The sequence below is a fragment of the Rhinatrema bivittatum genome, chromosome 10 (assembly GCF_901001135.1).
Source record: "Rhinatrema bivittatum chromosome 10, aRhiBiv1.1, whole genome shotgun sequence".
Classification (NCBI taxonomy): domain Eukaryota; kingdom Metazoa; phylum Chordata; class Amphibia; order Gymnophiona; family Rhinatrematidae; genus Rhinatrema; species Rhinatrema bivittatum.
In genome coordinates this window covers 102,101,604-102,113,880 of record NC_042624.1, presented here as the reverse complement: position 1 = coordinate 102,113,880, position 12,277 = coordinate 102,101,604, and the positions used below count along the sequence as shown (strand labels likewise).

At 41.9% G+C, this 12,277-nt stretch overlaps 1 protein-coding gene across 11 annotated transcripts in view; it reads left to right on the top strand.

The window, feature by feature from the left end:
* ALG6 (ALG6 alpha-1,3-glucosyltransferase) overlaps positions 1 to 12,277 on the top strand; it is a 55,693-nt gene that overhangs the window by 23,122 nt on the left and 20,294 nt on the right. For all 11 annotated transcript variants that reach the window (XM_029617477.1, XM_029617482.1, XM_029617480.1 and 8 more), the window contains 5 exons: positions 695 to 880; positions 3,007 to 3,142; positions 6,091 to 6,176; positions 7,965 to 8,049; positions 9,540 to 9,610. In XM_029617477.1, the coding sequence (XP_029473337.1) occupies positions 695 to 880; positions 3,007 to 3,142; positions 6,091 to 6,176; positions 7,965 to 8,049; positions 9,540 to 9,610 (564 nt within the window). The remainder of the gene's footprint in view (positions 1 to 694; positions 881 to 3,006; positions 3,143 to 6,090; positions 6,177 to 7,964; positions 8,050 to 9,539; positions 9,611 to 12,277) is intronic.

The window sequence follows — 12,277 nt, the reverse complement described above, 5'->3', positions numbered from 1 at the left end:
ATCTGCCGATGAAGCTTCTGTTAAGAGAAGTTCCATGTTCATATTCACCAAAAGTGCATGACCTTCCACACGTGGCATAACGGGAGGGTGGGGATTCCATCCCTGACCGGGGAATAACTCCCAATACGCGCCAGCCCTGGAGCTTTGTCTACGGTGGCATAGTCTGGTGTATCGCCGCGTATGTGGCTGCACACATTGAAAAGTTACAGTTTTGATGTTTGGTATTGAATAACTGGATGTGATTTTAAAATCTCATTTATTGTGGGACTGATGGACTAAGCTCTGCAGGAATGGCCTGGTATCGCGTGAGATTTTTCTTACAATACAGGGCCATTTACATATCACGTTTTATAAGTGGACATGTGGAGATTTTTTTTTTTTTTGTGTTCAAAATTCACACAAAATCATGGACTTTAATGCAAAAAATAAAAACTTAACTACAATGCAGGGAAAGTGTTGTTTCACGTGGAAATGCGGTTGTGCATACTCTTGCGCACAACCTTAGTTAACGAGCTGCTTTATATAATCATGTAGCTCATGACCTGTTTTGCAGAGACTACGCAGCCAGATTCGCAGACACTAAATTTGGCATGCTATCATCCATTTTAAATGCATGAAATCATGTTTGTGAATTCAGCCGTGCTTTAGTATGATACATCTGTGAAAGTAATAGTTTTTCTTAACATAGAAACACATATAACTGTGTGAGTCTTGGCTTTGCATTGTGGGGCGTGCTGGGTTTGTCATATGACTGGGACCTGCTTGGATCATTGGCCTTCTGCTTGGCCCTGAATTATAAACAAATGGAGCTTTACCACTCTTTGCCTTTCTTTTGCTACCTGCTTGGAAAATGCTTAAAGAAAGGCATCAAAGGAAGGGGGTAAGTGCCTTTTTTTTTTTTGTACTTCATTCTATCGAGTTTGGTGAAATGGCTACATTAGACGTTTTTGCATAAGTTGGCTCGTTGGCCCAGCGGGAGAGCTGCCCTGCAAAAGAGCCGAGTTTTATTTTCTTACCCAGCTTCATAGCTGGCAGGGGCTGGGAGTGCTGTGGAGGCAGTGGTCACAGTCCTCATGCGGGGGTGGGAGTAGTTGCAACACCAAAACTTGTTGGCACATGTCCTAAACTTGAAAGGGATCGGAGGTCGGCGAACCTCAGCCAGAGAAATGCCAGTGCAGTGACTCCGCTGTCATTCACCGGGGAAGGAGCCCTCGTGGGCGCTGCTGATGAAACTTTCTTGTCATAAATAGCAGTGAGGAGGGCTTAACAGACCAAACACAATTCTAAGATTAGAGTTTCCCCTTGAGACTTGTTCTTAAGTACTAGTGATCAGGCTTATAGGCAGACGATTTGCCCTTTTTATAAGGGTTTTATGCACATTTACTAATACACATTGTAAGTCAGTTTTTTTGTTTCAGAAGGTTTGTATTTGGGTTGGGGGGGGGGGGAGAGGCGGGTTTATACGTGCAGGTTTTGAACTGTGATACAAATCTTTTTTTCACATAAAGCTACCTGATTCATTCACATTAAAGAGCAACGTTCTGCTGGCCAACAAGCCGTAAGATTATAGTGGTCGGAGAATGTTCCCTGTCGATTTTAATAATATGACACTTAAACAGTTATTAGCCAGGTAGAACTGGGAATGCCAGCGCTCATCCCTGGGCGTAAAATGCATGAAATAGATCCATTGGGTACTTATGACCTGGACTGGTCAGGGTCAGAGATGGACTTTGGTCTGACCCAGCATGGCACTTCTTATGTTCTTCAGGAACAGTTTCTTTCAGATAGAAAAGGTCCAGAGAAAAGCAAAAAACCCCCCAAAAACCTGCAGGGTCTGCACTAAAAGACACATGCGATGAGACTTGAAGGACCTAAACAAGTATACCCTAAAAGATGGGAGAGATGGGGGTGGGGATCTGATACAGACTTTTAAATTAAAACCCCTCCTCCACCCCAAGGTTGAAGAGTGGGTTGGATTGCAGTCGGGGAAAAGAACAGCTTAGCGGGAGGAAGGGAGAGAGGCAGTAGCAATGGCCGGCCAGCAAACCCAGAAGTAGCACAGGAGCCTGGTGCACAGCCCCTTCCCGCTGGCTCTCCTGACCTTGATGTTGGTGGGTGGTCCCTGCCCCTCCAAAAGGAATGCCCCCTCATGCCTGGAATGCCCTCCCGGAGAAAGTGGCAACCAAATTCAAAGAGCGTGGATTGAACACACAGGATGGATCCCTAGTGGCAAGTGGATGGAAATGAAGCTCTGGGTAACCTGTAATTCATGTTTCTTTTCCTGCATGGAAGTTACCACCCCAAATAGAAGGTTAAGGGGCTGATCTGCAGGGAGCCACAGTTGCAACCCTAATCAGAATGCAGGGGGGAGATCCTGTACCCCCTTAAGTGCCTGGCTGGTAGTGCAGTCCAGTCTCCCTCTGCCATCATTTACTAGGTTACCTCCAACAACAAAATAATGGTGTACAGTAAGAATATTAGAGATTGCATAAAACCACAAAAGATAAATTAGGTAACCACTGGAAAAATAAAGAAACCTTTCTAATCAGGAAATTGGAATATTCAATCAATAGGGCCGTATGAAAGAAGAGTAGGTACAAAAAACATCTCAAACATTTTTCTATTGAATAGTTATGGATCCAGAGGCTTGTTCAATCACCTTGCAATTAAGAAGGAATTTTTCTTTTCTTTTTTTTTTTTTTTTTAAACTAGAGCATATGGCAATTAGTTTAAGTTCAGTAGAGCTTTGGTCTGAATCACCCGAAAATGTGTTATGGTAAATTATTCACTGCCAAAGGAGGTGAAACCGATAAAATATAGAACAGGCTCATCGGAAACTGGAATTCTTGAAGATTCTCTCAGCTCTTTTACTATAGTTTTGCAAGTAATATTAGCAGAATTATTGTGCAGTCTTTCAGTGGATGGTTGGTTAATCTTTTCTTTTTTTTTGTTGTTGTTGTTGTTTCAAAGTGAACTTCTATCAAACAAAATATTCTTGTGTTACAGGCTAGCTTTGCTAATGAAAGTTGCCCTCACGGTGGTCGCATCTTTTGCTCTGTGCTGGCTACCGTTTCTGACAGATGTTGGCCAAATCCTGCAAGTGCTCAGAAGACTCTTCCCAGTTGATAGAGGACTGTTTGAGGCATGCTTGTAATTTTGTTTATATTTTCTTAAATGTTCGGGGGGTTTTTTTTTTGGGGGGGGGGGGTTTCTGGATCCCTCAGCAAGCCAAGAACCCTTTGCCTTGACCTTCTGGAGATTTCATGTAGAGTGCAGACACAGCAATGGTAATTGGAGCTGTCTGCGTCTGCTGTTATTTCTTGCCAATACTTGGTCTAGGCATTAACCCGTGGCTCAGCTGACATCCTCCAGAATACTATCCTTATTGCATCATCGCTCCTACATTTTTTCATTGAAACTGATTCCCTAGTTAAGGGTTATTCCAGAAATGTAGCTGCAAGGGTCAGTTTCGCCTATCTGATAACATATACAGTGTGCAATTACCAAGAGTCAGAAAATAATTTGTAGTGCCTATGTATACTGATCATGAACTACCAAAAGGCACCTAGAATGACTCTGTGTTCTGCACCGGCAGCCTATGAAGAGGTCATAAACATTTCAGAACCTTTTTTTTCACCGAAGAAATTCTTATCGGTTTAACTTGTCTTTCATCCTCCCACCCTTTCCTTATTAGTGGACCCAGACCTCCTCTCAGCAGGCATAGGAAGTTTAATTCGGCATGGCTATGTTCTGTTTTATTGTACACTACCACCCTCAAACAAGCAGTTCATAACAATACACTAGTCAAAATACATCACAAAACTAACTCAATACAGCTATAATATACACAAGTAAATATAAAGGCTGTGTTTAGGATATCGGAGTGTAAGTAACTAACTTTTTATTTTTTTAGAATAAGTCCATCAAGAAAATGATTTAAGTGCTTATACTGTGCTGCATTTTTGAGAGCTTTTTGCCAGCTCTCAAAAATGAAATGCATCTGTGCATTAGTTCTGCACCTTGTTGGGAATTACTTAAGCCTGTTCAGGATGTATCAACTGAAAGTAACAAAATCGCAAAAAAATCCACCTCATTCATAAAAATATTGTAATATAATCAGTTTTAGGACCTGCAAATAAATGTTAGGTAGACCGTTATTTATCATAAGCAGATGTTCACTGCTACATCAAGATGCCATCACATTGCAGCTGCCCATCAATATAATCATCTGGTCTGTGTGATGTGATATATATAAATATAATGTCTTTGAAATAAATTCACAACATCAATTGCCTAAAAACACTACTTCATCTCAGACTTGTGGAAATAAATGTAGAGGGTCTGCAAAGGTGATTCTTATGTTCTTACCCGCAACTGGCATGGCACTGTTTCAAGTGATCTGCTGCTTCCGAAAAACTTGACTTCTCTCAGGTCCTTGTTGAATTAACGTTTTAGACACTGTCGGGCAGTCTTGTGATTTTATACAGAGTTGCACTGATTTGCAGTGTACACGCTGCTCGTTTAAAGTGTCAATCTGCCTGGGCATTTTTGTAGAATTCCTCAGGACTATTTAGCTGAGCAGCTGTATCAGCCGTTGCGCAGAAGTGCATGAGAGGAGAAAGGCAGGTTAATAGGTTATTTGACACCGCAGGGTTCAGGAGCACGTTGAGAGATCCATTTTACTGTCTGTTATTCACATATTCCTTCACAGCCCTCCCACTAATGACCTTTGTCCATTGCTTAATTGAATAATAGTTCATCATAGAATCATATTATGAAAGGGCAAGGTTTTGTCTAACATTAGCCCAAATGCTTGCGAGGCTGAGTACTGCTGTGACTTCTTTGGATGTTTATCAAGATAAACTGAGAAACTGTCCCTGGGAGCCATGCCCAGTAAGTTTGTACTGGCATGCCTATACCAGATACTTGGAATTGTTTCCATTTACAGAAATTGAAGCAAGTGGTGGTAATCGTAAAACACCATATTGGCTACTACATAGGTGTCATATACTCAGCAAATTTTAAGAACATATTGTGTATTGCTTGTTAGAGTACAGGGGAGCTAGTCCAGTTGTTAATGCTAGTAAGGTTCTTGCTGTTATGTCTACACAGCTGTGACCCAAGCAGCTGTGAAAGGGATGAGTTTTCATGAGCATGATAGCTGTGGTTACAAATTTAATTTTGAAAGTGATCTGAGCACAACTGCTGATGTCTTTAGAGTTTTTGATTTATTACTGGTTAACTCTGTCGTTGCCAATCACTAAATGGAACGGCTGCCCCATGAGGAAAGGTTAGGGCTGTTCAGTTTGGAGAAGACGGCTGAGGGGGGGATATGATAGAGGTCTTTAAGATCATGAAAGGGCTTGAAGAGGTTAATGTAAATCGGTTATTTACTCTTTCGGATAATAGAAGGACTAGGGGGCACTCCATGATGTTAGCAAGTAGCTCATTTAAAACAAATCAAAGAAAATTCTTTTTCACTGGGTGCATAGTTAAGCCCTGGAATTAATTGCCAGAGGATGTGTTTACAGCAGTTAGCAGTTTATGGATTTTTCCTCTAGGAACTTATCCAACTTTTGTTAAACCCAGTTACACTATTACAGTAATTAATAAGCAATAACAGCTTGTGATCTATCTAATGTTTGGGTAATTGCCAGGTACTTGCGACCTGTATTGGCCACTGTTGGAAACAGGATGCTGGCCTTGATGGACCCTTGGTCTGACCCAGTATGGCATATCTTACATTTTTTTGTAAATCCAACTTTAACTCAGGTGAAAAAAATGTAGCCCTTATGTAACAGAAGAGTGATGAAGAGAGGTCAGAAACCAAACTAATAATTTTAGTTTCCTCCCTACTCGTGTGCAGATGATCCCACTTCCTTTTGGTTTGGTTGAGAGTAAGGGGATTTTCCTCATGTTTTCAGATCATTGATTTTATTTATTTGTTTTTTACTTCGGTATATATTTGAGTCAAGCAGGGCCTACTGAGACTTTGGCATGCTGCAGTTAATCGTAGATTAAGGATTATAACACCATTAGCGATAGAACGGCAAACTAAACATGAATCTGCTCAAATTTGTATGCTTTCAGGATAAAGTGGCCAACGTTTGGTGCAGCTTAAGTATTCTCTTGAAAGTAAAGAACATTCTGTCACCTGAAACGCAGCTCATGCTAAGGTGAGACAGGAACCTCTTTTTTTTGCTTTTATCTTTCCTTGTAAGAAAATGTTTGTTTGTTGTACAAAACAAAATGTAGACTGCCCCCTTTTGTTTTGTGATATCTGCACGTTTTTGTAAAACATATTTGGGGCGAGGGGGAAATTAAATGTAATTGTTTCTGTATAAACCGCAGACCCACTTTTTTTGCCATTTTGTGCCAGATGGCAAAACAATTAATTGGAGGGTCCTTTCATTTCCCGAGAACTCCAAACAGGTTACAGACGATTAGCGAGTAAGTACAGTGGCGTATTGGTTAGCGCTGCGCACCTCCCTGAGCTAAAGACCTGTGTTCAGCCGGGCCTAGAGCTCTGGGGATTAGCTTTAATTATTTTCCTCTCCAAATCCAAGCTCAGGGCTGAGTCACAAATTCAGGTACAGCTGGTAGGTCTCTGCCCCTGTCCAGAGGGCTTACAATCTAAGGGCCAGATTTTCAAAAGTATTTGCACGCTTAAAACTGGCACTTTACCCATGTAAGTGGGCTTTTGAAAATTGCTTCAATATATGCCATTGAATTGTCCATAGCTTTTACCTGCAGCAATTGCACTTAATATGGATAAATGGCTTTTGAAAATTGCTGCAATAGTATCTTGCATTTACATGCAGAACTCCTCTGAAAATCCACCTGTATGTGTGCATCTGAGGCAGTGTGGGATGAGTTTACTTGCCTAAGGTCACAAGGAGCATCACTGGGAGAAACGGGATTTGAACCCTGGCTTCCCTGGTTCTTGGCCACTCCTCCTCCTCCTCCTCCTCCAGTAGCATAGTAATTATGGCATAAAAGGACCAAATGGTCCATGCAGTCTGCCCAGAAAACTGCTTCTCCTAGTATCTGCCACACCGTGCAGGTTACCCCCATGTTTCTCTTAAGGGTAGTAAATGCCGCTCCATGCAGTTATTCCCTAGCCTTATGATGAGGATAGTAATATTTACAATCAAAACCAAGCAACTGTTGAACCCATAAAAAAAAGGTTGAGTGGTGGAGTTAGTAATATCTTGACCAGTGGGTATAGCCAAGTACAGTTGTTCTAGTGACTCCTAGAGGCCAGTCAAGCAATCCTTTTGTAAACTTGGTTTTTAAGAGAAGCTGCTTCTGGAGGTTGCTACATATAGTACTTGACCTCTTTATGGAAACCAATGGGGCAGATTTTAAAAGGTACGCCCGATTTTTATAACATACGCACGCTGGCTTTCCCTGTTTCCCCAACCGAGTGCCAGCGCGTGATCCCCTGGCCCAACGGCCGTGGAGAGGCCTCTGGCCATGCCCCCGCCCCCAGACCGCCCATTTTTTTTTTTTCCAAGCCCCGGGACTTACACGCATCCTGGGGCTTTACACAAGCCGCCGGGCCTTTTGAAAATAGGCCCAGTGCTCGTAACACACACACCCCCCCCCCCATGCACGTAAATCCTTGAAAATCTGCCCCAATGTGAGAGGGAGACATAGAATAGCCCTGGGGGCCAGTTATGATGGAGCTGGGTAGGAACGATAGGACCGAGACCTTGTAGAAAGAGAATGAATTGCCCAGTTTTTTTTTATTTTTGGGGGCGGGTGAATCTGATTGGACAAGCCAGGTTTAGACACATGCCTAGTGATTGGCTGGGTCTTGGAGGCACGGGGGATATAGTTGGATGCTGCAGCCACCGCATCCCTCCTTTCTGTTTGTGGTCTAGATTTTAGCTAACGTAGGGATGAGTGGTGTTCTAAGTTTATTTTTTAATAAAAGTTACAAATAGACTTTCTTTTTTAAGCTTTGCTTTCACAGTTCTGGCTCTGCTTCCAGCATGCATAAAGCTAACTCTACAGCCAACCCTCAGAGGACTGAAATTTGCCCTGGTTAGTTTTGTCATTATATATTTATATCTCATCTAGTATTCATTGCTATGCAGTTGCTTTCTTGTTCAACAATAATATACACAGTAGCCATTTTTATGCACCTTGTAATGTGCAATGTAATTTTGTGTATGCTATAGAAGTAGTGATTAAAGTAATTGAGTTAAACATTTTTAATTTTGAATCTCCTCTAGGAAGCTTAAATGGTTTGATTTATACCTGAGATTTTCTATTTATTTGTTTATCACTTCATGAATTCTTTAGTAGTTCTTCCAAACTGGATGTTCTCTGCGCTGATCGAGGTGGGGACGGGGACCACGCTAGGGTCTTTAGAGTCCTATTTAGTTAAGAATGTATCCCTTTTTGTACCTTTTTTTGAAAAGTCATAGCAAATCGGACCCTTATAAGAAGATAAAAGATTGCATATCTTTTTATTTTTATTTTTTGCTATTTCAGTATTCTCCCTTTCAAATCCAAGCGCATATTTAAAGTAATATGAACTGAAAATAGCATGATGGTTTTTGGTTATTGTATTTGGTTTGGTTGTTTTTGTACTGAAAATGTTTTCTAGTTTTGTTTACAAGATTATTGATGAAATCCTTTTAGAGCAAATCGGTGAAGAACATTACAGTTTGAAAGAGCCGTGAAAAACAGTGTGCTCTGTGCAAACACATCAAAGCATTGCTGCAAAACAATTTGGATGGAGGATTCTTAGATTTCTGGATTAAAACAATATTGTTACACCCTCCCATGAGACTGGGGCCATCCTTCTGCTCTGGTTTATTTTGACTTATATTTTTTGGCCATTTAAGTAAAACTTTTTTTTCTTTGAAGAAATGCTCCAGCCTTTTGCCCCTGTGTAGCTTGGAGTAGTGTGTGTTTCTCCAGATTAATCAGCTTTCAAAGGGATCTAGTCAAATAACTACCAACTTAGATGGCTAGCTGCACTGGAGCAAAAGTTACTCCCAGCATAGCGGCTCCAAAGATGTGCAGACCTTTAGCTGGATTTGAAAGAGGCATGTTCAGCCTGTTGGTAAATCCAATCTCTCATTTTAAGTTGTACTATTTAAATTAATTAATCTAAGAACCCTTGCTGCGTTGGGGTTGGTTTATTTTTACAAAGCACCAGCATATCTTACACCTCTCACCGGTTTACTGACAATTGGAATTTTCATTCAAGATTTGTACAGATGAACCAGTTCTGCCTAATCTATGTTCCAGTAATTTCAGCCATGTGATATGTTAGAGGCTTCACAGCCTGGGAAGGACTGTTAACTCAGCAGTAACAGACAGCCGAGATGATGCCACATGGTCTAATTGCAGAGCATGTGCCGTGCACTAACACACACTTGGTGATTGTTGTGTGCATGTATAAGATACTAATTGGGTTACCATGATTTCACCCTTTATATACAGTCTGATAAATAAATTATTACAGGCAGATGTGTTTTTCTTGGTTCAAAACGTATTTTGCCTTTCTAATTGTTTTTAAGGTTAGCAGTGCCTTGGCATTCTTCTTGTTCTCTTTTCAAGTACATGAAAAATCTATCCTTTTGGTCTCCGTGTAAGTAAGCAATTTTCATTGTACATAAATTGTGGAATTGTAGTAGTTAATAGAACAGCTAATAAATTTTGCACACAAAAAACAACATTGAACAGAGAACCATAATCCCATACCCATCCTTCCCATATTCAATGTCTTAAAAAAAAAAAAAAAAAAATACATAGCAAGTGGGAGTATCCACTTTGTATCAGTTGAAGTTTCACTGGGGTCAGGCCATGCTAGGCCTAGTGCCTCAAATTGCCCTGACAGTGAACATTTGCCAAGTGTATGCAGTGTCATGTGCCAGTGTGGAGCAATCATATCTAGTGAGTGTGCTGTCATTTGTGACATGAGCAGCACGAACCATTCATATCCATTGAGTGTGCTGTCGGTGACTCCCACAAGAGGTTTGCTTAAAGAAATTAATAAAAATCTTGACAGTTATGCCAGCTATTATTATTTTTTTTACAGTTTGCCATGTGTACTTTGAAATACTGCATTGCTAGAGAGAGGTTTGCTTCTGGGAGCGAGTCAGGCCCAGTCAAAAGCTGTTTGAGATGCTGATTTCCCTTCTTCCTCTTCCCCCCCCCCCCCCCCCCCCTGAATATTCCTTGTATACCATCATTTGATGCCATAGGAAAGCTTTAAATCTGTAGTTTCAATCTGTCATTGCTGAGATATTAGAAGTTAAAACATTCTTCATCGAGAAACACCCATTCAATCCTACAGATTTATCATACAGTATAGTGGAAGGTAAACCGTTTAATGTTTTATTTTTGCTTATAAAAACCAAGGGACACTGTTAGTGAGGTGGGAATGTGTCCTGGTGTTGAGTATTTTATTGAGTCTTGCATTTACTTCAGCACCTTGGCTGCTCTACTAACATTTTCAAAATGAGATCAAGAAAGGTTAAAGGCCATGGTGTGCCACATGGCACTAGATAGCATTTATGAGAGAATTTATCAGCAAATATATGTCCACCCAAGCCAGAGAGACTCGGCTGCATGGACCAATCACGCTGCTTCAATGTGTCTGTGCTGTGGCACCAGACTTAGGACATGGATCGGCGCTGATATTTATTTATATTTCATCAGTCTTAACAAGATGGTCCAATTACTAAACTGCGTTAAAAGCCTGTGGTAACACGTTTAATGCACTGTTCACCAAATGCTTTACCAAAAAGCATGTTCAAAATCTTGTGGTAATGCATTTTTAGCTAAAAAAAAAATTAACTATGCCTTAAAAGGTGTAGTTAGTTTTGCCTTAATGGCATCATCAACACAGATTTTTGTGTCAATGCGATCTGCGTTGCATTTAAATGAGCTGATTGGTATAATTTTGTATTTTAATCAGCTCATTAAATTTTTACACAAAATTCTGTGATAATGGGGGGGGGGAAAATGAGCTAGTCTAATGAATTTATGCATTCACCCTTGCATGCATATACGTAGGTATGAAATGTAACAGGTTGTGGAAGAAATAATGCAGTGCAGGAAAAAGTTTTGTAAAGCTGAGCACAGCGGTTCTCGGAGGACAAGCAGGTTGTTGGTCCTCGCACACATGGGTGACGACATCGGATGGAGCGCGGCACAGAACTTTGATCTCAAAGAATCTAGAACTTTCAAACATGCCCTTCTGAGCATGGGCAGCTGTAGTCGCCGCCCTGCCCCCTAGGCAGAGTCCCTCAGTCTCTTCCCCCCCTCCCCCCCCCCCCGGCAGAATCATGTTGTTGCGAGAGCAGTGTGTGTCACGGTATTCAGCTTTGCGCTCTCCTCACGGTTTTTGTAAGGGATTTTTTTTTTTCTAGAGCTGCGGCTGTTTTCTTTCCTTTACCTCACAGTAGTTTTATTTCTTTTTCTTGTGTCTGCTAGCTGTGTAGCAGGCCTTAATTGCTGTTCAGTCTGGCAGAGTCTTTCTATCCCTTATTTAAAAAAAAAAATAAATAAATACTGCAACGGCAGTTTAATATCTGTGTCCTCTCCTTGCTCTGTCTGTTTTTGTATCTTTTGTCAGGTGTTGGCAGGACTGACTGAGTGCAGTCCATGGGTGATCTGTGTAGGCCACTGAGCCTGGGGACTCGCCTGAGTTCTAACCGGGCAGAAGTTCCATGTCATTTCATCAATGGAGGTTCAGACAGAGCAGACATGGAGGGGGAGAGCGCTCATCCTCTCCACATTCAAAGAAACTAGACTCCACGGGCAGGAGCCCTGGCTGACATAGCCTCCCCTCCTGCTTGCCAGTGATGGCAATGCAGTCTCCTTGTGAGAGAGGGTGAGCAGGAGCCCAGGCAAGCAGCTTGCTGCCGCACCTTCGGTACCATGCCCAATAATAGTTGCCTGTGCTCATCTGACCAGTGCACCATTGATCTGACGCATCGATGTCAGGGACAAGGACTGCCTTTTGACCGGCATGGTCACCCTTGATGCCGTCAAGGTGCGTGGCCTCAATGCTTTGGCCGCCTCAGTGCCGTTGAGGTGTCGAGCACCACCAAGGCAATGGGATTGCCATTAAGTATCCTGGTCGTCCCCGAGGCTATCGACTGCCAGAGCTTTTGAGAGCCCTCGTCTGACAGGGATTTTTGCCTTGAACGCATTGAGCACCAGGTTTGCATTTTCTGTTCCTTGTGGGATCCAAGAGCCGGTCAAGCGGTAGTGCTTTTCTTAGGTCCTCCTAAGCCACAGCAGGTCT